We start from the raw sequence: 23,945 nt of genomic DNA on the forward strand, positions 1-23,945 counted from the left end.
TGCTCCGGTGTTGGTATTAATGAAGGTGCGCGCGTAGGGCGTGGAGCGCTTACGCACCGTCGAAAGGGGTATAGGTGGGTGTCGTACCACCGTCTTTCAATCATGTTCTCGAAGTTGGCCATGTCACGCCATGCCGTCGAAGATGCGTCTTGACCGTCTGACAGACACGGTGGTTCGTAGTATCGAATCAAGGGTACGACGGACAATGGGCGACTGCATATTAACTGCATGTCGCATATACCGCTCTAACTGGCCGCTTCGGGGTTTCATGGTCATGGCTTGTTCATAAGACGATGACCCCTGATGCATCTTCGACCTCCCTGTTCCCGCTGGACCATCTCCGCCCACTCAACCTTGCAGCATCGACTGCGGGAAAATCATGCAAACAATGGTTCCTATGCTCTGCCCATCGTGCTTATGTAAGTCGAAAGGCCATCGGGTACGCGATGTATACCCTAATAATCGACCATATACTCTGGCCCACAAAAGTTCGGATTCGTCCAAATCTCGTCCATGGTGGGGACCTCGTCGATCTTCTCCAGTACCCTCTCCACCGTCTCGCGCTCGTCGCCGAGCAGGTCCTCGAGCGGAACATTCATGGGCTCCGGCCAATCCGATGTCGGGACCCAGTCGTCATCGCTATCCGGCAGCACTTCGTGGACGCTCTGCGGCGGGGTGGAGATTGGGACAGCAAGTAACTCGTGCTGCCAATGCGCTACGCCGACCGGCCATCCACGGTCGGACGGGTCGTACAGGGCTGAGTCCGCTGATCCTGGCACCAGACCTCGAAGACGCTGCTTCCACGCAGCGTACTGAGGTTCTGCGTCGTAGTCAAATGTACGAGCGTCGTCCAGGAGGGCGCCGAAGACGGGCGGGTGGCCGACGGCGATGGCGCCTCCGGACCACTTTGCTTTCTGGGGCAAGATTGCGGCGCCGTGCAGGTTCTGCCAGGGCAAGCGCCCGCAGAGGAGCGTGAGGAGAGTGAGTGCGAGTGACTCAATGTCGTCTCGGCGTGAGGGCACTACGCACAGTGAGTATCCCGCCGTTTGATGGACAGGAGGTACTCGCCAAGATGATAGTGCGCATTGAGACTCGCATACATTCTGGTGCCAACAAGGTACGGGATACGGCCCTGGGGCCTGTGCTCAAGGGTCTCCGAATCGCGATAGAGCTTCGCCATCCCGAAATCGATGAGCTTGATTCTCCCCGTGAGGTTGAGGTCGAACAAGAAGTTTCCGGGCTTGACATCGCAGTGGACGATGCCATGCGAGTGGACATGTTGCAGGGCGTCAATCTGCGTGTGGGAGCGAGGTGAGTTGAGGGGTCTACTGCGATGTCAGTTTGGGAATCTTACCATTTGGCATGCAAGCGCGACAAGGTTGCGCATGGTTAGGCCCAACAGGGTGTCCAAGGTGCCGGTGTAGATGTCTGACCCAAGTAGCTCGAGCGCAAGGTACTCGGCGTACTGAGATCGTCCCAATGCGTATACTTCGGGTATGCTGGGGTGGCCTGTAGCATGCAGGCGTCAGGATAGCTAAAAGCACACCACTATTAGGGGGAGTGAACCAACCGCGAAGTTGTATCATGGCGCACGCTTCGTGACGCAACATGGGTCTCTTTATTTGCTTGTTCGTGTGTAGCTTCTTGACCGCAAATATCCTTGACTTCTCTCCGCTCGTCGTATGAGCGCGATAGACTCTTCCTAGGGCAGAAGTCAGGGTCATCCGATACAAAGCTCGCTCCTGAAGGCAAGGCGCACCATTGCCGCCGCAGGCTATCAGGTCGTCTAGGTGTATATGCATTGTGGGGAAGCGCTTGCATAGCACCGGTTCTGAGGGGGTGTAAAGAACGCCGACGGCGCTGGGTGCGGGAGGGGGAAGACCTGTCCGCAGCACGTGCGTCATCATGACTTGAGTGACTGGTCACAGTTCGTTTGTGTGACTCACGAAGCCACAGAAAGTTTTCGACGCGATCGCCTGCCCTGATCCACCCGATGTCGTTCACTGCAATTTTGTGTAGGGGTATTGATATAGAGCACCCGTCTACAAAACATGACTAGTCGCTCAAGTACATAACCTCGTCCTTGTGGCCCCTGATAGGCAGCGCCTCGATCCTCTCTAAATGCTGGCGCACCAAGGCTCCTTCGTCCCCAAAAAGGTATTCGTCTAGAAGTATGAAAGGCTCGACCCAGGTGGACCTGGTAAAGTAGATGGTTCGCCTCACAACCCGCTTTTCACGGTCGGGGGATCGGGAAAACGGTGGCGGATGAACGGGGACTGTCAAATCTGGCGCACCAAGGCGAACGGGTGTACGGCACAGCGGGGCAAGCACGAATAGTATCTCGAGAAAAAATCCCTGTCTAGATATTGCAGTACGCCCATGGGGTCAAAATGGATGAATAGTCTCCCATTCATAATATCTCGGAACCGGCTCCTCGATGGTCTGGAGCTGTTGTACCATCGCCTGCTCGTCATCAAAGAGGTCCTCCGAAGCGACCTCGAACCGCTCGCCCCAGGTCGACATACTGATCCAGTCGAAATCCTTGTCAGCCACGTGCGAGGATGGTTGTTGCTGTGACACAGCGGGCGGTGTAGCGGTACCCCCGAGGCGTCTTCCAACCACGGTACCAGCCTTCGAGGAATCGTATAAGGGGTAACCCTGCAATTCGGGGTCGACGGCCAAAAAGCGCTGTCGCCACGTCTCGTAATCGGGCTCCTCTCGAAAGCCCAAGGAGCGTGTGTAATCGACAAACTTGCCGAAGACTTCTGGGTAGCCGGCGCAAAGCGCTGAGCCGGTCCATGCTTGCTTCTCGGCGAAGTAGTCGGAAGAGTTGAGTTTCGACCAAGGGAGGCCGCCGCAAAGGAGATCGGCGATCGTGTACGCCAGAGACTCCATGTCGTCTCTGCGAGATGGGTCTGCGCGGTGGAGGTGAGCCGCGTATTGATGCTGTGCAGTCCTACTTACTATGGTGCAAGTGAATGTTCAGGCTCATGTGCGTCCGGGTCCCGACATGACTGCGCATGGTTTCTACGGGAATGTGTTGCTGCGTTAACGGATTGCGGAAATTCCTGGCGAGGCCGAAGTCAATGAGCTTGACGTGACCTTGGCGGCCGTTGAGGCCGAGGAGGAAGTTCTGAGGCTTGATGTCACAATGTACGATGCCATGAGAGTGAACGTGTTGGATGAAAGTGGTAATTGATCATTGAAAGAAAGGAACTGCAACGACGAGAATAGATCCTACCATCTGGCAAGCCAAGGCGATGAGATTGCGTAGAGTAAGACCCGGAGTGGAATACACTAGATGTATGACACTTTTGCCGAGCAGTTCGAAAGCGAGATGTTCAAAAATTTGCGAGCGACCCCAAGCATACACCTCAGGGATACTCGGGTGACCTGAGGAGCGAAGAGTCAAGCAAGCTAACGGATAGAAGGCGGTGTAAAGATGAGCCTACCTTTGAGCATCAGCATTGCGCAAGCCTCATGGCGTAGCATCGGGTTCTCGATGCTGTCCTCGACCCGCGCCTTCTTCAGTGCAACGACCCTACGTTGCGGTTCCCCAAGGACCCTTGCGGCATAAACCCTGCCTAGAGAAGGTGACAGGTCGGTATAGGGCAGATAGAGCCAGAACAGAAGACTCACCAAATCCACCGGTCCCGATCCTCTCCTCAATATCCAACCGCATCGCCGCCTGAGTGTGGCTTGTGGCCGGAAACTCACAGCGCATGCGCACCCAACAACGGGGCTGGCCTGATCAAGAAAGTCCCTCTGGCTCGGGTCAGCGAGTACGTGGGCAGGATAAGGCAAGCGCGAGACAGGAAGGCGAGGGAACGGACCAGGTTCGTCCGTGATGACGGTGATAGTTAGACGTGAGATTGGTCCATCGGCAACACCCGAAGGCTCCTAAAATTTCCTTTTCAGGGAGCTGTGACACATTGTGACCGCTGTCCTCTCATCACACGTCCACCTTTCGCGCTCGCCGCGAACCCCTAACGGCTCGAATGCGTCTCTACCTAGATAGCCGAATCGAGGACGGCGGAAATAGTGAGACTCAGGTTTTCCGCTGCCTTCAGCGAGGAAAAGACCAAAGTGCCATCGCGACTAATGGGTGCACAGGTAGGGTGTATCGTGCGCGGGTAACAAGCGAGAGCCCGCCGCGCATCCTTGCGGTGAAGGTCGTTCACACGACGAAGCATGTCAAGAATCCAATGCTTCGCCATGAAGCGTGCGCCATCATCAGTCTTCGAGGTTCGTTCGCTCGGCTTCGGTCGACATATCCAAGCCGATTGCTGGCTGACGTATATATCATGATATCCACAGGACATGCTAGCGTTCCCGAAGTATATGCTTTAGGAAGAACACAATACTACGAGTACCTGGCTCTGGAGGAGCTTGGTCCCAACATCTTTTCACCGCTCAAATCCTCGTCAGGCTTGACAATGCGCAACCTCATCGCGCTGACGTGCCAAATGGTGAGGCGCTTTGCATGCTTTCCAAGTCAATCTTTACTGTTCATAACTCTCGCTCACGAACGACTTATCACTGCTACCTCGCCTCTCAGATCGACGCCGTACAACACATGCACTCGCGCAATCTTGTACATGGAGATATCAAGCCTGGGAACTTCTTGTTCGACCTTCGACCCACCGGCTTGATCAAGATCATTGACTTCGGCTGCACGAGACCGTATCGCGACCCTATTTCCCTTGCTCACAAGCCCGAGAGCCGCAGCTCCCGGTTTTTAGGAACAAGGTCGTATGCGAGCATCCATATGCATTACCATTATCGTGCGTACCCTTCTATATGGCACATCTCGTAGCTAACTCCGCGTTACGACTCAGGTCCCTCACGCCGTGACGACATGGAGTCCCTCGCCTATACCGTCCTCGCGCTCCTATGCGATGGCCTACCTTGGCACAAACGGAGAACCTACGACGAGGAATTTCTGCCAGAGAAATGCAAATGGTCCGGCTCCGATCTTGCCGCCGGACACCCGCCAGTTTTTGGCGCTTTCCTCGACGACGCGCGCGCCATGGCATATGACGCGGAGCCAGACTACTCCGGGTGGAAGCTTCGTTTCCGGGAGCTAGCTCCCGGGCTTCCCGACGAGCCGTTGTACGACTATGCAGACGACGGCCCGCGCGTAGGCTTGTCGCATTGGCCGCAGGAGATGCAGCCCGTTGACCTCGAGCCTGCGCCGGAGAGCGCCGCCGATTCAGCATCACTCAGTGACGACGTCTGGGTGCCGACGTCCGAGTGGCCCAATCCTTTCGCCATCTTGGACGAAGACCTCATTGGGGACGAGCAAGAGATGGTGGCCTCTCATTTGGAGAGGATCGAAGAGACGCCAGGCATGGAGCGCCCGTGGGTTTACCAGGCAGCAGGATATCCTCCAGAGCGCATCGTTCCGTTCTAACTTCTGAAAAACTAACTCTCTTCGGTGCGCGATCTGTACGGCTAGAGACTTCTTTCGAAACTTGTGTGCCATATACGCGGAGAATATCACCGCCGCCCACAAGTCGATGTTTCACTCGTCTTGGTCAAAAAGCAGCACTTTTTTACCTTATATACTTGTGCACTTGTCCTCTTCGGCCATATATCTTGCATTTTCTTGTCCTCCGGCTTGTGATCTCCGGCGGACCTAGCGCGACTGCAGGACACGTCTTCAGCCTCATGGGATTGGTACGCTTCAAGCAGCTGTCCTCCTCGTGCCTCGTCACCCTTGGGTACGACGTCCATCTTTGAGTTATTTGTCATCCCCACGTCCCGCTGATCTGCGAGAGCGATGCGTCTACAAGTCGACGAGGCAGACTTCATAGACGAGGGTTCCTTCGGTGTGTGCTCATCATCGCACACGTGCAGTTCTGAAGTCCCTATAATAGCTTTCAGGCAAAATCTACGCTGCACGAGTGATATCCAGCCGCACAACGGTGCCGCAGGACATCGTTGTCAAAAAGGGACGATCCGCTACTGACTACAAGTTTGCGAAGAACCCAATGTTGCTCCATGAGGCCTGCGCTATGCTCGAGCTGCGAGGTGAGACGTATGAGCTTGCCTTCGTAATGGTTCAGCGTCGTACTTACCGCCGCGACAAACAGGACACCCGAACATCCCTGCAGTCTATTCGTGGGGGAGATCCCAGATGTTCGAGTACCTTGTTATGGAGCGCCTTGGAAAGGATATCAGGGAACCTCTCCGGTCAACTTCGACGGGCCTGACGATGCGCAATCTGGTTGCATTAACCTGCCAGATGGTAGGTCAATCCCGTCAGCGTAGAAAGGGCGGCGATGCCTATATGCTGAGTATTTTGTTACAGATAGATGCGGTGGAACATGTACACGCCCACCACATCATTCACTGCGACATCAAGCCCGGAAACTTTCTGTTCGACCTCCAGCTAGCCAGCGGATACATCAAACTCATCGATTTCGGCATCGCGAGGATTTATCGCGACCGTAACACTCTTCGCCACGTCCCAGAGTCCACCATCACCGAGCATATAGGTACTAGGAGGTATACGAGCGTGAACGTACATCTTCATCGCAGTGAGTAATCCGTCCTCGAGCTTGAACTGCCTGTGTCTGACGGATATTAGATCCCTCGCGTCGAGACGACATGGTATCTCTCGCGTACTCCATCATCAACCTACTCTGCAATTGGCTTCCGTGGTCGAGAATGGAGGACGCGGACGAAGTTTTTGCGCTCAAGCAGATGTGGACTGGCGCCGACCTATGTGCTGGTTATCCCGCCGTCTTTGGTGACTTTTTGGACTACACCCGATCCTTAGGGTACCAAGATACACCCGACTACGCGGGATGGCGGTCCCGCTTCTTGTCTGTGGCACCAGAGCTAGACGGAAAGCCACTCTACAAAGCCGGGGACTACGGTCCCAAGGTCGGTAGGCGCGCTTCAGACTCTTCACCATCCGGCGTCGCCGTAGACCCAAAGCCAGAGTCGCACAGACCAGAGCGCATGCGATCGGTGACGCCGCCCAACCTATCGCAATTCGGAATTTGCGTCCCCTACTCAACTTGGATGGGGGCAGTGTCGGTCGCAGACGAGCATCTCATCGGCGACGAACGTGCGATGGTGCGCCAGTTGGAGCCCCTCGAGGACCCTCCGATGCACGATTATGAAGGCGAAGTCATGGTCGACTAAGGGGTTATTAGATCTTGATGGATTTTGTTCAAACCGCCCAGAATCTCGGAGTGTCCGCAATCGGTCGTTCGCACGCGCTCATCGTGCTGACCTACGATGACTGAGATGCAGTCTAGTTCATCCGATTGGGAGAGTCCAGGAGGGACCGTGAGGTGGGTAAAACCATCCTCGAGCGTGCTTCGCTTGCAAGGAGACCGATGTATATGGTCGCAGTGGCGACACAGGATTGGGCAATGTCTTGTTCCTGGATTGATACGTACAACATAGATTGGACGTATAACAATGCAAGTCTATACATCGTCCGTGATTCGCTGCCTACTGGGTTTTCTTCGCCTCGCTCGAGTCCCCGTTAGCTATGAGCAATAGTATCAATACTGATCCAGGGGAGAACAGCATGCAGACGTACCTTCCACACTCCTCTTCGTTGCCGGGAAGTTCTTCGTCGTTCTCACCGAGAACATGAGGGCTAGCAACAACGCACACGCCGCCCTCGCCGTCTCCGGGTCGACAGCCTCCACAGGCTTGTCTGCGGTGCTCAAGACTCCAGACAGCACGTTATGTGCATCCGCCCAGAACGGTTGTGCGTGCGTCAGGAGCGCGAAGAGGCCGGTGACGAGCGGGGCACACCACAGATCGGTTGTCGCCCAGCCGTACGCGCGCAGCTCGGGCGGGGTCTGAAGGGACAGTGGGGTAGGGTTCAGGAAGGAGAGCATGTTCGTGAGGAAGAAGCCGCCGTTCGCAGTGATCTGGAGGATGGGGGAACCGATTAACGTTGGCACGCAAGCAAAACAGAAAGCAAAGGCGTACGAAGGATGCGAGGAGCAGCGTCCATGCCGAGGTGGCAAGCGCAGGTTGCGCGTTCGCTACTACAACCGGGGGAATGAGGTTGCACAAGAGGAACGCGCGCGAGAAGCCATCGAAGATGGAGAGCGGGAGTTCGAGCTCCCTGGAGGGTGCTGGTACGGCGGGAAGGGAGTCCGCCGCCCACTGCATCGCGGCGTAGAACGCAGGCACCACGCCAGATACCATAAAAGACGGAGGGGTGCCGAGCATAGTATCTACGACGCGTCACCGTCAGCTCCCCGCAGTTCCCCACAAAAGCAAGAGCACGCACTGGCGACCGCCTCCCCTCCATAGACCACCGTCCACGTCGTCACGATATCGCGCACGAAGGACTTGTCGTGCTCGACACCGACCGGGCTGCCATGCTTGCGGACGTGCTCTTTGTATAGCGCCTCGCGCATCTGGCGGAGCGCGACACAAAGGCGCGCAGCGGCAAGGACATCCAGGGTGCTGAGTCCGACGCCGAACCAGGTGAAGGGTGCGATGGGCTCGAGGATATAGCTGTAGATAGAGACGAGGGGGGCTAGAAGAGCAGCCATTATGAAAGTCGTGGACGAGGATGAGGGCAAGGTGCGCCTGCCGCGTGCAGACATCGGCGGGCGCTTATCATGGTGGTGGCACACGTCACGATGCGCGGGACCTCGTCACCAGAATGAGGCTCAGGCGAGGCTAGGGCTCATTTCCAGAGGGCGCTCATCACGAAAGGAGTACAAGGAAGAGTTCCAATGGCATTTTCCAAGTTCCGAATAGTTATATTGTAGTTGTACACATTAGAGGAGCAGGCGCCCAATCGCCAAAGTCTTCTACTCTTGTATGTCCGTACTCTTCGTGATGTCTTCCCACTCGGAGAGACGCTTCAACGCCGTCTCGCAGTGCTCCTTCACCACCGCGAAGCAATCCGACCCGAGCTGAACGTTGATCTCCCAGGGCTTGCCAGCCGCCACGCCCTCCCCGCGGACCACATCGAGCATGACTTGCACACCCTTCTTCGGGTCTCCCGGTTGCTTCTCGCTGTAGGCTGGAGAGACCTGATTAGCGAGGGCGCGACAGGATGTTTGGAGGAAACGCACCAAGCAATGCCTGGTTCACCTTCTCCGTCGCCTCGCGGTAGTCCTCGATGCGGGGATCGTATGGCGTGCGGTGGTCGGCGGTCAGGAACTTGGTGCGGAAGTAACCAAAGTCGAAGCAGACGCTGCGCAGACCGAGAGGTGCGATCTCGGCGTGAAGGGATTCGTTAATGCCTGAGAATTGGGGTCAGTTCGAGAACTCAGAGACAATGGACTTCCAACGAACCTCGGAGAGCCCACTTTGTGCTGCAGTAGAGGCCAGCCAATGGTCCGCCCCTCCAGCCGCCGAGCGAGCCTAGGAAGACAACGGTCCCGGACTTGCGCTGGCGCATGTATGGCAGGAACGCGCGGGATACGTTCAATGCGCCGAAGACATTCGAGCTGACCAGGGTCAAGACGCTATCTCCGAGTACTCACACCGCACTCACTTGTACTGGTCGAACGTCTCCTGAGGACTATTCAAAAGGTCAGCACCAGATCATTGAATATATCGGCGATACATACGTGCACTCTTCAATCGCACCAGTGAGAATGTAGCCTGCGTTGTTGACCACGACGTCAACGCGCCCATTGATGGCTACCGCCTTCTCTGCGGCAGCCTTGAGCGTGTCCAGAGGCGCAGTTACATCGAGCTCGATAACATCGGCGCCCTCGGCTTTCAGATCATCCAACTTGGCAATTGAGCGTGCGCGAGCAGTTGCAATGACCTTGTCGCCACGCGCGAGCGCAGCTTTTGCGAGCTCCCGACCAAGGCCAGTGCTACAAGTCCGTTAGCGCAGCTTATATAGTACAAGTACGAGAGATACTCACGAAGTTCCGGTGATGACCCAAACAAGCTGAGAAGACATGGTGTAGAGTTAAGAAGGTTATAGGGGAACTTTGCGTAGGCTGAACTAGCGATGGACTGAAGGTGTCCACATCGCTGTCCTTTATACCCACAGACGGTCTCGCGCCACGCTTGCCTATGCGTCCACCATACGCCCGAAACGGGCAGCCGAATCGGCCACAAGAGCAGGGTACCCGATTCGGGCGCCCACTTTTGAATGCACCCACCATGCCGAACCTTGGTGCCACCTATGCCGGAGCTGGGTGGGACGCGCGTCCCAGCTCACTTGCGGCAGACTGAGGAGCTCTTAGTTCTCTAAATTCATGGAGAGTGTACAGTTCGGGAATGAGAGCTGGAGCTGAGCGGGAAGCAACCGTGTTCAACATGAGCGTACGCGCGGAACAGAAGGATTTGCTTTCCGTCGCGCCGAGCTCGGAGGACGGGTGGCGGGTTTTGATCCGGGGGATGCTGATCCCGCTCTCCTCGACGTCAGTTCGAATCCGGGTCTCTCGCACCTTTCGCCGTCGTTTTTTACGTCTCAAGGTATGGGATGCAAGGTTCAAGTCATTTTGGATATGAATCACGGAGTAACATAAGCCAGGACGTCAAGAGAACACGATGTAAACCGCGACTCAAACCGCACGTATCGTCTCACCCGGCACTACCCAATGACATGCCGGAGGTTCCTCCAGCCTCTGTAGCCTCTCTCGCACGGTTCTTTGTTCGTCTCCAAAGAGGTCTTTGTCATCGATCTCCTCAGTGTCGGCCCAAGTTGATTCGGGCTGCCACACTGGCGCATCAATCCGCGAAAGCTCAGGGTGATCGAGGGACGTCGGCTTAGGACGGACAGACTTGATCTCCACGTTGCCAGACCAAAGCGGCTCGCCCACCTTGGGTCCTCGATCGGAAGCATCGTAGCGCGGACGGCCACGAATTTCGGGACAGATGGCGAGGAAACGTTCCTGCCAGCCCGCGTAATCAGGCGTCTCTTCGAATGCAAGAGAGCGAGTGTAGTCGACAAACTCGCCGAATACGGGGGGATATCCTGTGCAAATGGCAGGCCCGGACCAGGATTGCTTCATAGTGAGTATCTCAGAGCCTGGTAGCTCTGGATCGCCCCATGGCAGGTCGTCACAAAGAAGGTCCACAATAGTGTACGCGAGGGATTCCATGTCGTCTCGCCGCGAAGGACCTGAGCGATAGATGTTAGCTCCTTCGACGCTCGAGGATAGTACCGACGTACTGTGATGGTATTGCACGTTGATACTGGTATAGTGTCTGGTACCAATTGAACAGGATAGCGTGGATGGCGAGAAGTGCTCGAGCGTCTGAGCGTCTCGGTATGGTCTCGCGAGTCCAAAGTCGATCAGCTTGATCTGACCCACGGCAGGGTCTGAGCTGAAGAGAAGATTGTCCGGCTTGACGTCACAGTGAACCAGGTAGTGCGAGTGGACATGTTCGAGAGCGTCGATCTGTGAATGTCGAAGTTAGCTAACGCTCGTACGACAGGACGCCGGCTTACCATCTGCCATGCGAGGGCAACGAGGTTCCGGAGGGTCAAGCCTTCGTCTGTGAGTAACGGGGCGTCGACGAGGTCACCGAGTAGTTCCATCACAAGGTATTCATAGTACTGTGAGCTTCCCCAAGCGTAAACCTCTGGTATGCTATGGTGACCTGAGGACCAAAAGGGGTGAGCGGCGACACCAACGGGGATTCAAGTTGGACATACACCTACCTTGTAGCTCGAGCATCGCGCACGCTTCGTGTCGCAGCATTGGATTCTTCACGGTAGAGACGTAGCGTGTCATACGGGACTTCTTAACCGCGACAAGCTGGCCTACTTCTTCCTCACTCGTTACTCGACAGAGATAAACTTTTCCTGTCATCGCGACATGTAGTGAGCTTTTTTGGATGTTCGGGAAAGTATCCAGAACATACCGAAGGCACCGACTGCTATGCGAGTCTCGATAGCAACGCGCATTGGCTGATGGGATGGTGGAAATGAGACGCTGGCTCGTGGTAGGTCGTGAGTGCCAGAGCAGACTTGCACGCTGCAAGAAACACGGGTCAGACCACGCGCTGTGTGCGTGGTCAAAGCCGATTGCTGTAATGGCTTGCAGCTAGAGTTGCGTGTGGCTCATCTTCATGAGCCTTGCGGTCTGAAGCTTGAAGCCGCTTCGGAGGAGGTACAGGTTACAGTAGCCCGCAATTCGACGGACCTTGTTGAGCTGTCAGTGAGGTGGGTCGCGCAAGCGATGAGCTATGCCTGAATATTGTGTGAGGTCCATGATCCTTCCCCTTTTTGTGACGAGCGAACAGAATTGATCTTATGCAGGCGTGACGAACATGGAAGTCGGAGTCAAGGACAAGGCCTTCCTCTTTCGGAAGAATAAGGAAATGCCCTGTTCTGCTCCCGCCGTCATCTCGAACTTGGGCAATATCGCGACACGAACTCAAATCAAGTTCTGCACACGTTATCTATCTACTCTTGTCGATATGGAAAGGAAAATGCAACTGCTTCCGCCCGAGAATTGCCACCTCTGACGATTGCATGGAGGCCAGCGCGTCGCGCCGCTTGCAGATAATAAGCAGATTCAGTCCGCACACCGTTCCTCAGAGCCTCCCTGGGCTCAGCTTTCTTACATAGGCGGCACTTACAAGCGCGTAGCTACGCTCCGCGTTGCAGTCGGCTGTCAATCGGGGGTCACTACGCTGAACAGCGGTCGAAGGTCCTTTCAAGGTGCGTAGACGAACTTTCGCGCTCTCTATAATTGCTGACGTCTCGTATTAGTACTGCTGGTATATAAAGTAGTCTAGGCAGATGGCGCTGACAATAGACACGATCAAATCAAACCACTGGCAGCCCGCGAGCGCGAGCGCTCATCCCCGTCGCCTGTCCCCTCCCATCACAGGTCTCCGGGCATATCTCCCAATCCCACGCCTGATCCGGGAACGTCATCATTGCCTGCAACGATGCCGTGATCCCCGCAAGCAGCGTATGCAAGACCTGCAGCGCGCCTTTGTCTCGCGGCCTAACGCTGAGCGCGTTCGCGACCGCCACATCTGTCTTCTCCGTGTTCTCCGACCTCGCGCGTATCCCTCGCCTTGGGATCTCGACCATCTCAACGACGCTCCCGAATGTTTGCCTACGCCTGGCTGAGCATGTCATCGCTCGAGCCTCACTGCGGACTCACCATATACCGATGATCACAGGCCCTGGCACCGACGCGATGTTCACCTTCAGGAACGCCGTGCCGGGGGATAGACGATGTCTCGCCAGCGTCGCACCGGTCACATCCCGCACAGTGACCTCGACGTCGTGAAGCATGGACGCATGCACGCTCGCAGTACGCGTGACGAAGATGATCCTCGCCGGCCCAGCTTCGACGTCCGCCAGGCGCCCGTCGATCTCGAACTTGACGCCGGTCTCTGCGGCGAAGGACTCTAGGCTCTCCATGAAACTTCGTGGCATGCTGAGCGCGGGTGAAATGGGTTGAGCGTCGATGAAAAAGGCTGGTCGTGGATGGAGCAGGCGCGGAAGGGCAGATGAGGGTTATGAGTGGCGAGCTTCTCATTGACAGCCCTTCTTATATGCAGCCCGACGCTGCACGTTCCGTCCACGCGTGTCGGCCTTTGTGACCACACGCGCCACTCCATTCACAAAGGCTTGGAAGGCCTCGGCTTGTTCTTGATCCTTTGTATCGCCCGCGTTTGCTCTTCATCTCTCCAGCTGTATACCCCTGGCCCTGAACTCGATGTCCGTAATTACCATGATTACCTTGAATCGCCTGTTCGACGTCGAGATCCCTATTGTTCGGAAAACAATAGATAGTATCAATTTTATACATACTTACGCGATGTTCTCCTCTCGCACGGGCCGCAGCTGAATGTGTCGATTCAGCCCCATCTCTTCCGGCCGACTTCGCTGGTTTGGATGCTTGGTAAGTCCATCCTTCTTGATCTACACACCTGAGATAGTACGATTGATAGGTTTGAAGCGTCCATATCTTGCTCTTGGCCAGTATGACCAAGATATGCAACTCTTCCTTGCTGCTAACCGCTCATGGGCTAAACAGGATGTGGTCTGTCGGTTTTCCGAAGGCCTGGGACCTACGAGGGTCGCTGGCTTTGCGATATCCAGGCGAAGAAAGGCTGCTCGGAAAGATTGGACTCGACGCCGTGGTGTGCGCGCAGCATGTGTAAAAATTGGACTGAGGGGATATCATCTGCAGTTGCGTTGTGGTGAGCAGGACTCTACTGTGCGTTCCCCGTCGACTCTCGAGATGGGCAAGCCGTGGGAATTGTGAGTTGTGGATCACCCTGAGATGTGACCGTTTCCGGTAATTCCGCTTGGACTCGAACAGCATCTGAAGATAAGTACCTTGGTTCAAACCTTCACCTTCCATCAACTCGCCTGAAGGAATTCTTAATGCACTACAGACGTTCAAACGCTAGGTCTCATGCTCAGAGGATGAAGGCCAGTTGGCGCTCTTACTCAAGATTTTGGCGCTATCGAAGCACGTTCATGGACGATAATGCAGGGCGAAATTACGTCTAGCCATTTGCGTCTAGACATGCGGTTGCCTTGAGCTCGTTCTTGCTTGTTCCTTGCCCTCGTACGCAAGCGCGACCGGGACATACGACTCTTTGAGATCTGCTCTACTTGTACCGTCATCACGTCCGACGATGCTTCTACGACGCGAAGAGCTCATCGCAACGGAGGCTACGGTCAGTTTCGTGACCACGTCTGTGCTCGAAGGGAGGTCTGACTGCCATGTAGCGAAGGTATACGTTGGAGGCGTGTCCAAGGGCGACGCCGGAACGCCAGAGGTAGTCGCAGTCAAGAAGTGCCATACTGACTCGAAGGTCGTTCGTCCTATGGGTCGTCACGAGGCATGTGCTCTGTTGGCTGTACAACTTACAAGGTGCGCCGTGTCTACGTGGTGCAGTCCTTTGTACGCGCTCATATTGCCTGATCAAGGTCACCAAGCTATTCCAAGAATCTACGCCTACGGTCGGTCCCAGTGCTTTGAGTATATCGTGCTCGAGAGGCTTGGGCCAACGATCGACACGTTGCCACGCAAGCACAAATTAAGCCTCCCAAGGCGCAAATCTAACCATTATACTATGCGAAACCTTGTCACATTAATTTGTCAAATGGTACGAGCCGGCCCCTTGCTGCTGTTTCGCTGAAGGCTCAGTCTAATACTCTTGCCAGATCGATGCTATCCGCCACGTCCACTCACACCACCTCGTGCATTGCGACATCAAACCTGGAAGTTTCCTCTTCGACAGCGAACCTTGGGCCGGCTTGATTTGGCCTTGCGAGGCGTTATCGCGATCCGGTCACGCAAGTCCACGTACCAGAAGGTGCATCACTTCATGGTCATGGATTAGGAACCCCTTGCTATAATAGCATGAACATGCATATGCATACCAGTGAGCTGGAGTTATCCTCTAAACCGAGGTCCCTAGCTGACATTTCGTCCTAGCACCTTTGCGTCGGGATGACATGGAATCCCTCGCATACAGTATCGCTGACCTTGTCCGCAAGGGCTTACCTTGGGACAGGCTCGAGTCCGAGGACGTCTTTGCAGCTAAGCAGTCGTGGTCTGGCCCCAACATCTGCGCTGGGTACCCCGCCGTCTTTGGCGCTTTCATTGATCACACCCGTTCTCTGGATTTTTAGGCGGAGCCGGACTATGAGGGATGGAGGTCACGCTTTCTGGCTCTCGCGCTAGAAGTCTCTGAAAATCCATTATACGACCCTTCAGACAGCGGACCTCGTATATCCAAGTGCTGCGTAAGAGTGGCACCGCCCAATATGGATTGCGCTCGCCTTCGCAAGCCGCCGGCGTCGAGAGAATCTGCTTCTCCGCCGTCGCTCCAACTTGGTAAATCCTGCATGTCCCGGTTTGACATGGGAACAGACATCCTTGATTCCAGAGGAGTATCTATACGGCGACGAACAGTGGATGGTGCGGGAGAATCTGCAGGCCATCGAGCAGCCTCCGGACAGCGTTATTTGGGGCGAGTATATGTACATCAAAACAGCGGGCCAGTAAAGTAGATCCATGATGTCATTCAGCACGTGCACCTCGGTGGATTATCCCAAAGAGGCAAGAAATGCGTCTTGAACTTGTACCATCATGAGGGTGGGTTTCGGACCTACTTCTGCCTCTGACATGCGAAATCTATGCATTCTGGAACCCCTAGGACGGCCTGACGACCAGAGGATACGCTGCAGCGTGATCAGCATGGTTGACGCAGCCGGTCGAGTTTACCCGCTCTCCTGACCTGCTGAATCTGCCGGACGACGCGCCGTCCTGCTTGCTAAAACTCACAGGCGTGCTGAGAAACAGGGAGAACCATCGGCCCACTTGGAACCGTCTCAGTGAGTATAAAAGCCTGTGTTGCTCGAACTCTGTACTCAACTTGCCCAGCCAAGCCTCCTCAGCGTTCGACATGTCCAAGCAGATCATCACCGTCTTTGGCGCCACTGGAAAGCAGGGCGGTTCCGTTGTCGACAGCATACTTGGCGACGCTACCGCGTCGTCCAAATTCTCTGTCCGTGCGGTGACGCGAGACGCGACCAAGCCCAACGCGAAGGCTCTCGTGGCCAAGGGCGCCGAAGTGGTCTCGGTACGCCATCCCTATCCTTTGATTGGGAATTGAATAGTAATCTTACCCTTTTCAGGCCAACCTAGACGACAAGGAGTCGCTCCGCAGCGCGATCAAGGGCTCGTACGGCGTCTTCGCCGTCACGAATTTCTGGGAGTACATCGACGGTGACCGGGAGATTGCTCAGGGCAAGAATATCGCAGATGCCAGCAAGGTAAGTACGGTCTTGTGCCCGCCAAAATGATTCCCACGCGCAGCTAGGAAGAGGGCGTCCAGCACCTCATCTGGAGCAGCGTGCTTAACGTCACGAAGCGTGAGTGCGTTTGCAAGAGCAGTTGACCTACGACTAATGCTTCTGCAGTGACCAAGGGCGTACTTTCGCAAGTGGCCCACTTCGACAGCAAGGCCACGGTCGAGGAGTACATCCGTGATCTCGGCATCCCTGCCACCTTCTTCCTCGCCGGTTTCTACATGTCCAACTTCCCCGGCGATATGCTTTCCGCCTCGCCCGACCGCAAGTGGAAGCTCAACCTGCCCATGCCCGACGACGCCCCCATCCCACTCTTCGCGGCCGAGTACGACACGGGCAAGTTCGTCAAGGCCATCTTCCTCAAGCGCGAGGAGACGCTCGGCAAGCGCGTCTACGGCGCAACGGCGTATACCACGCCGGTCCAGATAATCGACGGGTTCAACAAGGTTTATGGAAAGCATGAGGTGTACAAGCGGCTGACTGGCGAGGAGTACAAGGCCACGCTTGCGGCGAAGGGGTACCCGGAGGCTCTACAGGAGGAAATGTTGCAGAACATGCGACTCGTCTACGAGTTCGGGTACTACGGCGGCGACAATCTCGACTGGAGCGTGTCGGTGAGTGATGTTCGTCCCGCCATACACCCACGTTCTCACTGCCGCTGTAGCTCGTCGACGAACCGCTCACGACGTGGGAGGAGTACATCAAGAACCAGCCTGCTTTTGCGGCGGCAAAGCAGTAGACGGAGAAAGGCGCAATGTGTATGACTGTCATGAAGACCTTAAGTGTGCGCGTTGTACTTGTATGTTTGAAGACTCCATCGTCCGATTCACTTGCTTCACGGCCATGTTCGGTCCTTTGCTGCTATTGCACACCGTCAACATCCCTCGACGTGTGCATGTCTTTCAGTAGGCCGGACCGCACGGCCCGTTGGGCGTATGCGGACGGGCGACGCCGGCGCGACCCTTTCCTAACTATCACCTCGGTTAGGGCTAAGTTTGGGTTTATGCGGCCTTTTGATAGCGAAGCAGGGCGGAACGGCCGGGATGAAAGGGGTGAGAAGGAGGTTATGGACTACTTATGAACGCGAAGGGCGACAAGCAGACATTTTTGGCCCCTCGTATCCGCCCCCGGAAACTCGTGTGACGCTGCGCTACCACTATGCCCGTCCTTGACCTGAAGACTAACGTGAAGGTGGGATGATTAGTACTCTGTCGCTGCGTAGTAGGTAGACTTACCACGTGTGCCAGCCCGCCGACGAGAAGGCCTTCGTTCTCGCGTTCTCAAAGGTATATATCTTGCTAGTTCTCATTCTGATTCGCCATCATGCTATCGTGTTCATCACGCGTAAGACAAGCTGCTCACTGACGCTGGTAGGCTGCCGCAGAAGCCCTTGATCGTCCCGAGGAGTGGGTGCAGGTCAGCGTGATCTACAACCAGAACTTGGCCTATGGTGGCACGTTTGAGCCCTCCGCGCAAGTGCACGTGGTACTTGACCCCTTCCTTCTGCATGCCGGCAGCCCTCGCTCACACTACTCGTACTAGGCTGCCATCCAAAGGCTGAGTGTGACCAGGAACCCGGAGATTGGCGACAAGCTGAAGGCGTTCTTCGAGAAAGAGTTGGGCGTGCCCAAGGGCCGATGCAACATGTGAGTGTCGCTGCAAATGGGGCAGGTGAACTTGCACGGATCTGGCTAACTCTTTCCTCAGCATATATTATGACCCCCAGTTGATCTTCCAGTGAGGTTCGCTTCGTCTCGTCATTTTGATGCACCTTCTCAGCTCATTGGCGTGCTTGTAGACCCCAGTCAAAATTGTAACAATAGTATGCATCGATCAGGAGATGGTCGATCTACGCATGAGCATAGTGAGCGGCTAAAATGCATGCAGCACTATGAGATATAGGCAAGTCAGCGTGGTTAGCAGCATACGTTGCGCCTTCCTTAAAGTCATCGTTCTCGGTCGTGATGCAGAGACCATTAACTTGAACGAGTGTCGTACGTCGGTCGGACAAAGACTGACTTGAAATGTACACGACTGTAACAACTACTATGAAACAGTGCGCAGGCCCGTGTATGTACATGCTGCCAGATATTATACAGTGGTGATATCCTATGCTAAGAGCCGGCAGGTGGTATGCTGGAAAAGAGGAGAGACGAAAGGGAGATATGAGATCCAAGCGAGAGCCGAGGGAAAAGATACGTGAAATCCTATAAAAGAGCCGCAAAAGAAATAATGTACGTCTATAAGCCAGATAATCCTGACGATGTTGAGCCTAGTACCCTGCCACTCGCCCGACGCCATGCATCACTACCAGCCCTCCTCGCCCTCCTTACGCCCACGATAGTTGCACTCAATCATGAGCGCCACCAAGCTGGCCTCCGGCCGCGCGTAGTAGTCGGTGAACGCCCAGCCCCGTATCCGCGGCTCGGCATCGACGTTCACGACGTACATCTCGTCCTCCGCCATGGCGGGCTTCTTCGGCGCCTTCTCCTCGAACTCCTCGTCGGAAGGGTCCTCGTCGCGCTGCATAGCCTGCACCGTCTGCCCGAGCTTGTCGAGCAGCCATCGCCCGACGCGGCTGTTGACACCCTCAACGCCGAGCCCGTACTTTGGCCAGCCGAAGCCCTGCGCGATGGTAGGCGGAGCGGCGAGCGGGAAGGACGAGGCGGAGAAGAAGGAGACGTTGAGAATCGGCATCGGCGCGGGCTCGTCGGGTGGCAGCAGATTCTCCGTCGCGCGGACGACCTTCTCGGGGATAGAGAGGAAGGATGGAATGGAATACCAATCATGCGTCCGGACGAGGGTTTCCTTGCAGTTCCACGAGAACCCGTCTCTCGCGCTGTCCGGCCACGTCGTGGGGTGGATCCCAAGCCCTTCAAGCCCACCATCCCAACCGTCGCTGTTCCCACCAAAGCGGCTGAAGAGTACCGCCTTCCCTCGCACTTCGCCGAGCCGCGGTATGCGGTTCTCGAGGTACCACATCTCCTTGCCACCGGGCCCGCTGAGCATCTCGGCGTGCACGGCGGCGGAGAACTTGGGTGCCGGCGTGGTCGCGAAGTCTTCCTGCTTGATGGAGACGACGAGCGTCTCGCGACAAGAAGCAGGGGCAGTGAGGAAGGCGTGCATGGTCGTAAGGATGTCTTGAAAGGGAGTGCGTTGCGGGGTTATGCCATGGTAGGCGATGAGGCGGTCCATTACGAGGGCAAGGCGGATGTCGAGAACACGAATGCCGGATTCGAGCTGAACTGAGAGGGGAGTATCGATCGATTGGCACTGTGCGACAGGCCAGCCATAGAAGGCCATGCTGTGCGGGGTGAGTGGTCGAAGAGAGCGCTGAGATGTTAGGCGCACCTATCATGGGTTCCAGGCAAGAGAAGAGAAGACAAAGGGCACCCGTCGTGCATATCCGAAAGAAAGCCCGCTGTACTTCGGCGGGGGAAAAGGTAAAGTATGCGATGGTGGCGGCGAATCTAGCAGGCTGTTAGTGAAAGAAGGAAGGGGTGTTTGTATACCACGCACCTTGCGGCAGTAAACCCGCCATGGACAATCGTCCGAGACGTCGATGCTTCTCCAGGAAGGCATTGCGATGGTCGAGGCGCGAGTGACAAGATGCTCATGTTCTATGGTCCACTTCTGCGCCTTCTCCCCTAGTGCGAGGAGAGCGAGCGTGATGCCATCCTCGGAGCAATGACTCGGAATGCGCGTCGACGTCGCTTCGGACGGCTGCAACGCCACCGAGACCTGTACGTTCGCATTGGAGGTCCGCCGACCACATAGGATGCCATCGTTGGATAAGTTAACGAGTGTGAGTTCCATTGAAGACGACATGAGGTGCGCGAGAGCGTCGCGCAAGACAGCGCCGAGGCAGGTGGCGGTTGAGAACAAGATGCATGGCATACGCGCCGAGCGCCTGATTACCTGCGAGATCACACGTGGCGTGGGACGGGTGCGCGTGTGCGGCTTGCCATCGACCGCCATCGCCTGCCCTCGCCTGCCATTGTCTGCCCCAGGACGCGCGTCGCAGGCACCTGTCAGGCAGCGTGAAGGACGCTCTCCCCGCCAAAGCTCGAGCAGCGTGGGAGTGAGGCGGGATCGATGACGTCGGACGATCGGGCTGGCGGCGCGAACGAGGGCGACTTCCGAACGTCGTCACCGCCGTGGCCGCCTTCGCCGCCTTATAACTCTCTGCCGCACGTCAGCCTCGCAATATACGACTTTTTGTTGTGGGGCCCGGCCGTCGCTCGCCCTGACGCTCGCCCGCCTCGCGTTGATGCTTCGCGCTGGGCATCGGGGCGTGATGTGACTGGAGTTCAACCGTGGGCTTTCCTAACCGGGACGGAATTCGAGAATTGACAAGGTGGACCGCAACGATGTTCGCTTTTCAAAAATCTCGCTCGTTCGGCTTCGGACCTTGCGGGATCACTAGAGGGGGTGAATATAAAGCGAGTTACCGCGGGATTTCGCGCGATTCGGCCTTGGACTCGTGCTATGGCCTGCTCAGCTGCCCGATCTCGGAGGTAAGCGTGACATGGGGGGTCGGGCGAGACTCACTACAGCTATCGCTGTCATTCAAGCGCGAGGTGGTAGTGCTCCTCCTGCTCTATCTCTGTGCTACTTCTCTTGTATTCAGCTAGCAGACTGCCTCTCCTACGGTTTTTCTTCCCTCAAAGCACATGACTTGCCAAGAGAGCCCCTACCGCCTGCCTCCACCTCATGTCCTCACTCCTACTTCTCAGACGTACTGCCATATAGCATCCCATTGTCCGTGGAGTGATCGACAGGGGCAAGTCCCTGCAGACAACATCTTCACTCGACTGCGGAAGACATAATTGATTGAGGTCGAGGCGGCCATGAAGTCGAGATGTAAGGGAGGTCCATGGTCCAGGTTCGAGGGCCGGTAGCATACTCAGCAAGCCGTACGAGCTATCCTTGGCCTGTGCTCGGAGGCGAGTACTACATACAAGGTACGTCAATTACTACTCTGTATCGTGGTGCAAGGAGCACTTTCACCGTGGCAAGGCGAGTGCTGGTACAGGTCGCAGAAGTGCACCCTGCTCCAGAAGAAGCATAGGACATGAGTAACATCTCAACACTAGTGTACAGAAGTTGAGGCCGGTAGATCACGCCGAAGCAGCTACATGTAAGGAGCGAGCTTCGTGTTGAAGCTGCGGACGGAGTGTCAAGATATGAAATGGTGTGTCGGGGCCTCGGGCAGTGTTGGAACCATGACCAAGGAGCAAAGACATCAGACGGAGTATTGGGACCTCAAACCCAAAGTAGAGATGGCAGGCAGGTACTATAGACCTTTGATGAAGCACAAACAAAGAAAAGCGCATTGAAACTGTCAACAGGGTGTTGAGACAGCAGACAACACATCGAGACCATGAACAAGCTGCTGAGACTACCGACAAGCGCTCAGCAGCATGTGAGATGAAGAGGAGCATTGTACGAGACTCGGAGAGAGCAAGGATGCGCTCGGTGATTTTGTGGGCACTCAGTAAGCAATGTAGAATGGCGAGCAACTCATGGGAAAGGTGGCGAGAAAGTCATTGAAGAAGCGACAAGAAACTCGTTTGGGAAGCGGTGAGATACTCGTTTGGAGAGCGGCAGAAGCTTGTTCGGGGAGCAGCAAGAAGCTCGTTTGGGAAGTGGCGAGAAGCTCATTCAGGACAACTGAGTGGAAAGCGGGAAAGACGACACATTCGAGGTCACGTCAAGGCTTCCAAGGGAAGGTGGACATGGGCATGCACTCAATGAGTAGCAAGCGCTCGGGACATGTAAATAAATGGGACGGGGCAGGCTTAAGGTGACATGACAATAGGCTTAAGCTTGCTCGGCGGATGAAGATACAATGCTTCACGAGTCGGTAGGGTGAGCGAGAACACCTAGGAGTGCGTCAGCAGAGAGTACGCTCTCGAGAAAGCGCACACGCACCTCGAGAACCCGCTCGGCGGATGGAAACCCTTGTCGAAACATTCGAGCTTCGAGTTGAGGCCTTAAGGAGCGACAGTCGAGAGTCTGAGGAGGAGGACGGCCTGAGGATGTGGAATGCGGCGATGAGGCGGGTGATACAGAGGAGGAGGGGTGTATCATGGCACGCAAGTGGATTCGGAAGGTAGTGGGAGAATGAACGAGCAAAACCGCGCTTCGCGCTCATCTCATGGTCGAGCGGAGGGAAGATGCGACCGGGTTGGCGCAGACAAGACACGCGAGCGCGCGGCAAAATCGCACGGACCCGCCGCGACCGCTGGCGGAGAATGTGGTGCTCAGGGTCAGAAGAAGCCGCCGCGTGAGTTGCCGAAGACGGAAGGACTTGAAGCGCGGACTTCAGGACGGAGCTGACATGTTGACATGATGACCTAAACCTTCCCATCCCTCGTACGCAGACGCAGAAGTGCCTGATTAGGCTGATCAGCTCGGGAAGGGAACATAGGCCTTGGATAGATAGAGCGCGCGCGCGCGCTCGTCATGCTCAAGATAGCGCGAGCGCAGGGGTTAGAACCTAATTATATTCAGGGGGAAGTCCGACGAAGAGGGCGGGGATGCCATCCGGTAGCATCAAAAAGCGCGCTGACGCCAGGGGAAGACCGTAGACGGGACCGCCGACGACGCGGGGGACAATGGTGATGGTCAAAGTCAACAAGCGCCCAATAAGCGCCCGTCGGTCGACCGGCTCGAACACCGGTCGGCAACTGCCGACCGCTCTTATCCCGCACGTCCATGTCGTCCTCGCCCATCGACCTCGTCCCCCGCGCAAGAGAGCGTACACAGCGCTTGGTCGACACGATCCAAGCCCATCCTCGCCGAACGGCGTGTCCAACACGTCTGGGTCGCGTCGAATACGCATAATGAGCTGGGATAGCGCGCGGTAAGGTCGTTCGCCTTCGGCACCTATCCCCCATTATAATGCAGCCTTACAGATGAGTATCTAGTCATGCAGTACAAGATTATAGATACCAACAATCCAATATCCATGAAGTATATGCTACGATGATGCCGGGAATCATCAATTGTGAGACCGCCAGGCGCGGAAGTCGCGATGGTACGCATAGATTCCTCCTGTATGACCGCGCGCTGACCAAGCGATCGTATTCACATACTCTATAGACATCCCCCTCGACAACTCCGACGCGTAAATCGTCTCCTGACCCTCTGCACTACGCCATACTTACTTGTTCTCCTC

General features: G+C 55.9%; 14 protein-coding genes across 14 annotated transcripts; 6 read left to right on the plus strand and 8 right to left on the minus strand.

Annotated features, from left to right (window-relative positions):
• Window positions 1-326: 326 nt before the first annotated feature.
• Window positions 327-1,907, minus strand: SCHCODRAFT_02682254 (kinase-like protein; the record flags this gene model as incomplete). Its single annotated transcript, XM_050346743.1, has 5 exons — window positions 327-1,021; window positions 1,069-1,294; window positions 1,355-1,509; window positions 1,571-1,702; window positions 1,760-1,907. 5 exons carry the CDS (start codon window positions 1,905-1,907, stop codon window positions 456-458), a joined length of 1,227 nt encoding a protein of 408 aa, XP_050202649.1. The 3' UTR covers window positions 327-455.
• A 478-nt stretch (window positions 1,908-2,385) lies between these two features.
• Window positions 2,386-3,876, minus strand: SCHCODRAFT_02742337 (kinase-like protein; the record flags this gene model as incomplete). Its single annotated transcript, XM_003035400.2, has 5 exons — window positions 3,640-3,876; window positions 3,453-3,584; window positions 3,374-3,393; window positions 2,965-3,133; window positions 2,386-2,915 (listed from the first exon to the last, which is right to left on the minus strand). Exons 1-5 carry the CDS (start codon window positions 3,722-3,724, stop codon window positions 2,386-2,388), a joined length of 936 nt encoding a protein of 311 aa, XP_003035446.2. The 5' UTR covers window positions 3,725-3,876.
• Window positions 3,877-3,998: 122 nt separating this feature from the next.
• SCHCODRAFT_02682255 (kinase-like protein) lies at window positions 3,999-5,611 on the plus strand (the record flags this gene model as incomplete). Its single annotated transcript, XM_003036209.3, has 5 exons — window positions 3,999-4,041; window positions 4,114-4,245; window positions 4,318-4,469; window positions 4,559-4,784; window positions 4,839-5,611. The coding sequence occupies 5 exons, from the start codon at window positions 3,999-4,001 to the stop codon at window positions 5,411-5,413; spliced, it is 1,128 nt and encodes a 375-aa protein (XP_003036255.1). The 3' UTR covers window positions 5,414-5,611.
• A 153-nt stretch (window positions 5,612-5,764) lies between these two features.
• Window positions 5,765-7,155, plus strand: SCHCODRAFT_02682256 (kinase-like protein; the record flags this gene model as incomplete). The annotated part of the gene is made up of 5 exons (XM_003036208.3): window positions 5,765-5,831; window positions 5,887-6,033; window positions 6,096-6,250; window positions 6,314-6,542; window positions 6,593-7,155. Exons 1-5 carry the CDS (start codon window positions 5,783-5,785, stop codon window positions 7,153-7,155), a joined length of 1,143 nt encoding a protein of 380 aa, XP_003036254.1. The 5' UTR covers window positions 5,765-5,782.
• A 165-nt stretch (window positions 7,156-7,320) lies between these two features.
• On the minus strand, window positions 7,321-8,712 carry SCHCODRAFT_02604513 (uncharacterized protein). Its single transcript, XM_003035399.3, has 4 exons — window positions 8,270-8,712; window positions 7,963-8,213; window positions 7,562-7,901; window positions 7,321-7,508 (listed from the first exon to the last, which is right to left on the minus strand). Exons 1-4 carry the CDS (start codon window positions 8,535-8,537, stop codon window positions 7,471-7,473), a joined length of 897 nt encoding a protein of 298 aa, XP_003035445.1. The 5' UTR covers window positions 8,538-8,712; the 3' UTR covers window positions 7,321-7,470.
• On the minus strand, window positions 8,711-10,250 carry SCHCODRAFT_02604515 (NAD(P)-binding protein). Its single transcript, XM_003035398.2, has 6 exons — window positions 9,876-10,250; window positions 9,570-9,824; window positions 9,494-9,520; window positions 9,292-9,446; window positions 9,069-9,239; window positions 8,711-9,016 (listed from the first exon to the last, which is right to left on the minus strand). The coding sequence occupies exons 1-6, from the start codon at window positions 9,911-9,913 to the stop codon at window positions 8,802-8,804; spliced, it is 861 nt and encodes a 286-aa protein (XP_003035444.1). The 5' UTR covers window positions 9,914-10,250; the 3' UTR covers window positions 8,711-8,801.
• A 273-nt stretch (window positions 10,251-10,523) lies between these two features.
• Window positions 10,524-11,551, minus strand: SCHCODRAFT_02483404 (kinase-like protein; the record flags this gene model as incomplete). The annotated part of the gene is made up of 3 exons (XM_003035397.2): window positions 10,524-11,083; window positions 11,135-11,363; window positions 11,414-11,551. Coding segments are annotated over 3 exons (927 nt in total), but the record flags the coding sequence as incomplete, so codon positions are not given.
• A 1,188-nt stretch (window positions 11,552-12,739) lies between these two features.
• SCHCODRAFT_02682260 (uncharacterized protein) lies at window positions 12,740-13,363 on the minus strand (the record flags this gene model as incomplete). Its single annotated transcript, XM_003035396.2, has 2 exons — window positions 12,740-13,037; window positions 13,086-13,363. 2 exons carry the CDS (start codon window positions 13,361-13,363, stop codon window positions 12,740-12,742), a joined length of 576 nt encoding a protein of 191 aa, XP_003035442.1.
• A 1,945-nt stretch (window positions 13,364-15,308) lies between these two features.
• SCHCODRAFT_01198204 (uncharacterized protein) lies at window positions 15,309-15,580 on the plus strand (the record flags this gene model as incomplete). The annotated part of the gene is made up of 2 exons (XM_050341217.1): window positions 15,309-15,330; window positions 15,384-15,580. 2 exons carry the CDS (start codon window positions 15,309-15,311, stop codon window positions 15,578-15,580), a joined length of 219 nt encoding a protein of 72 aa, XP_050202650.1.
• Window positions 15,581-16,039: 459 nt separating this feature from the next.
• SCHCODRAFT_02682261 (NmrA-domain-containing protein) lies at window positions 16,040-17,646 on the plus strand. The gene is made up of 6 exons (XM_003036207.2): window positions 16,040-16,285; window positions 16,335-16,533; window positions 16,589-16,726; window positions 16,774-16,825; window positions 16,874-17,376; window positions 17,427-17,646. Exons 2-6 carry the CDS (start codon window positions 16,357-16,359, stop codon window positions 17,499-17,501), a joined length of 945 nt encoding a protein of 314 aa, XP_003036253.1. The 5' UTR covers window positions 16,040-16,285; window positions 16,335-16,356; the 3' UTR covers window positions 17,502-17,646.
• Window positions 17,647-17,791: 145 nt separating this feature from the next.
• On the plus strand, window positions 17,792-18,620 carry SCHCODRAFT_02604525 (Tautomerase/MIF). Its single transcript, XM_003036206.3, has 5 exons — window positions 17,792-17,953; window positions 18,010-18,048; window positions 18,137-18,247; window positions 18,305-18,408; window positions 18,470-18,620. The coding sequence occupies exons 1-5, from the start codon at window positions 17,921-17,923 to the stop codon at window positions 18,501-18,503; spliced, it is 321 nt and encodes a 106-aa protein (XP_003036252.1). The 5' UTR covers window positions 17,792-17,920; the 3' UTR covers window positions 18,504-18,620.
• Window positions 18,621-18,742: 122 nt separating this feature from the next.
• Window positions 18,743-20,936, minus strand: SCHCODRAFT_02005901 (uncharacterized protein). Its single transcript, XM_003035395.2, has 4 exons — window positions 20,282-20,936; window positions 20,114-20,232; window positions 18,900-20,066; window positions 18,743-18,843 (listed from the first exon to the last, which is right to left on the minus strand). Exons 1-3 carry the CDS (start codon window positions 20,738-20,740, stop codon window positions 19,070-19,072), a joined length of 1,575 nt encoding a protein of 524 aa, XP_003035441.2. The 5' UTR covers window positions 20,741-20,936; the 3' UTR covers window positions 18,743-18,843; window positions 18,900-19,069.
• SCHCODRAFT_02005871 (uncharacterized protein) lies at window positions 20,937-21,445 on the plus strand. Its single transcript, XM_050341509.1, has one exon. It carries the CDS (start codon window positions 21,133-21,135, stop codon window positions 21,394-21,396), a length of 264 nt encoding a protein of 87 aa, XP_050202651.1. The 5' UTR covers window positions 20,937-21,132; the 3' UTR covers window positions 21,397-21,445.
• A 1,084-nt stretch (window positions 21,446-22,529) lies between these two features.
• Window positions 22,530-23,135, minus strand: SCHCODRAFT_02523433 (uncharacterized protein; the record flags this gene model as incomplete). The annotated part of the gene is made up of 2 exons (XM_003035394.3): window positions 22,530-22,647; window positions 22,697-23,135. The coding sequence occupies 2 exons, from the start codon at window positions 23,133-23,135 to the stop codon at window positions 22,619-22,621; spliced, it is 468 nt and encodes a 155-aa protein (XP_003035440.1). The 3' UTR covers window positions 22,530-22,618.
• Between the last annotated feature and the right edge of the window lie 810 nt (window positions 23,136-23,945).

This window comes from Schizophyllum commune (genome assembly GCF_000143185.2).
Source record: "Schizophyllum commune H4-8 unplaced genomic scaffold SCHCOscaffold_1, whole genome shotgun sequence".
NCBI classification, from domain to species: Eukaryota; Fungi; Basidiomycota; class Agaricomycetes; order Agaricales; family Schizophyllaceae; genus Schizophyllum; species Schizophyllum commune.

What these genes read in the sequence shown, in the direction of transcription:
- SCHCODRAFT_02604525 (XM_003036206.3), top strand. Translation starts at nt 17,921, where the DNA reads ATGCCCGTCCTTGACCTGAAGACTAACGTGAAG. An exon ending in ACCTGAAGACTAACGTGAAG is followed by an intron (nt 17,954 to 18,009) that starts GTGGGATGATTA and finishes CACGTGTGCCAG; the next exon opens with CCCGCCGACGAGAAGGCCTT. An exon ending in CCCAAGGGCCGATGCAACAT is followed by an intron (nt 18,409 to 18,469) that starts GTGAGTGTCGCT and finishes CTCTTTCCTCAG; the next exon opens with CATATATTATGACCCCCAGT.
- SCHCODRAFT_02005871 (XM_050341509.1), top strand. Translation starts at nt 21,133, where the DNA reads ATGTTCGCTTTTCAAAAATCTCGCTCGTTCGGCTTCGGACCTTGCGGG.
- SCHCODRAFT_02604515 (XM_003035398.2), bottom strand. Translation starts at nt 9,913, where the DNA reads ATGTCTTCTCAGCTTGTTTGGGTCATCACCGGAACTTC. An exon ending in GAGACGTTCGACCAGTACAA is followed by an intron (nt 9,447 to 9,493) that starts GTGAGTGCGGTG and finishes GACCCTGGTCAG; the next exon opens with CTCGAATGTCTTCGGCGCAT. An exon ending in GGTGAACCAGGCATTGCTTG is followed by an intron (nt 9,017 to 9,068) that starts GTGCGTTTCCTC and finishes AGGTCTCTCCAG; the next exon opens with CCTACAGCGAGAAGCAACCG.
- SCHCODRAFT_02604513 (XM_003035399.3), bottom strand. Translation starts at nt 8,537, where the DNA reads ATGGCTGCTCTTCTAGCCCCCCTCGTCTCTATCTACAGCTATATCCTC. An exon ending in CGCTGCTCCTCGCATCCTTC is followed by an intron (nt 7,902 to 7,962) that starts GTACGCCTTTGC and finishes CCCATCCTCCAG; the next exon opens with ATCACTGCGAACGGCGGCTT. An exon ending in AACGAAGAGGAGTGTGGAAG is followed by an intron (nt 7,509 to 7,561) that starts GTACGTCTGCAT and finishes TATTGCTCATAG; the next exon opens with CTAACGGGGACTCGAGCGAG.
- SCHCODRAFT_02005901 (XM_003035395.2), bottom strand. Translation starts at nt 20,740, where the DNA reads ATGGCGGTCGATGGCAAGCCGCACACGCGCACCCGTCCCACGCCACGT. An exon ending in GGCGGGTTTACTGCCGCAAG is followed by an intron (nt 20,233 to 20,281) that starts GTGCGTGGTATA and finishes ACAGCCTGCTAG; the next exon opens with ATTCGCCGCCACCATCGCAT. An exon ending in TTGCCTGGAACCCATGATAG is followed by an intron (nt 20,067 to 20,113) that starts GTGCGCCTAACA and finishes CACCCCGCACAG; the next exon opens with CATGGCCTTCTATGGCTGGC.
- SCHCODRAFT_02682261 (XM_003036207.2), top strand. Translation starts at nt 16,357, where the DNA reads ATGTCCAAGCAGATCATCACCGTCTTTGGCGCCACTGGAAAGCAGGGC. An exon ending in ATATCGCAGATGCCAGCAAG is followed by an intron (nt 16,727 to 16,773) that starts GTAAGTACGGTC and finishes ACGCGCAGCTAG; the next exon opens with GAAGAGGGCGTCCAGCACCT. An exon ending in ATCTCGACTGGAGCGTGTCG is followed by an intron (nt 17,377 to 17,426) that starts GTGAGTGATGTT and finishes CTGCCGCTGTAG; the next exon opens with CTCGTCGACGAACCGCTCAC.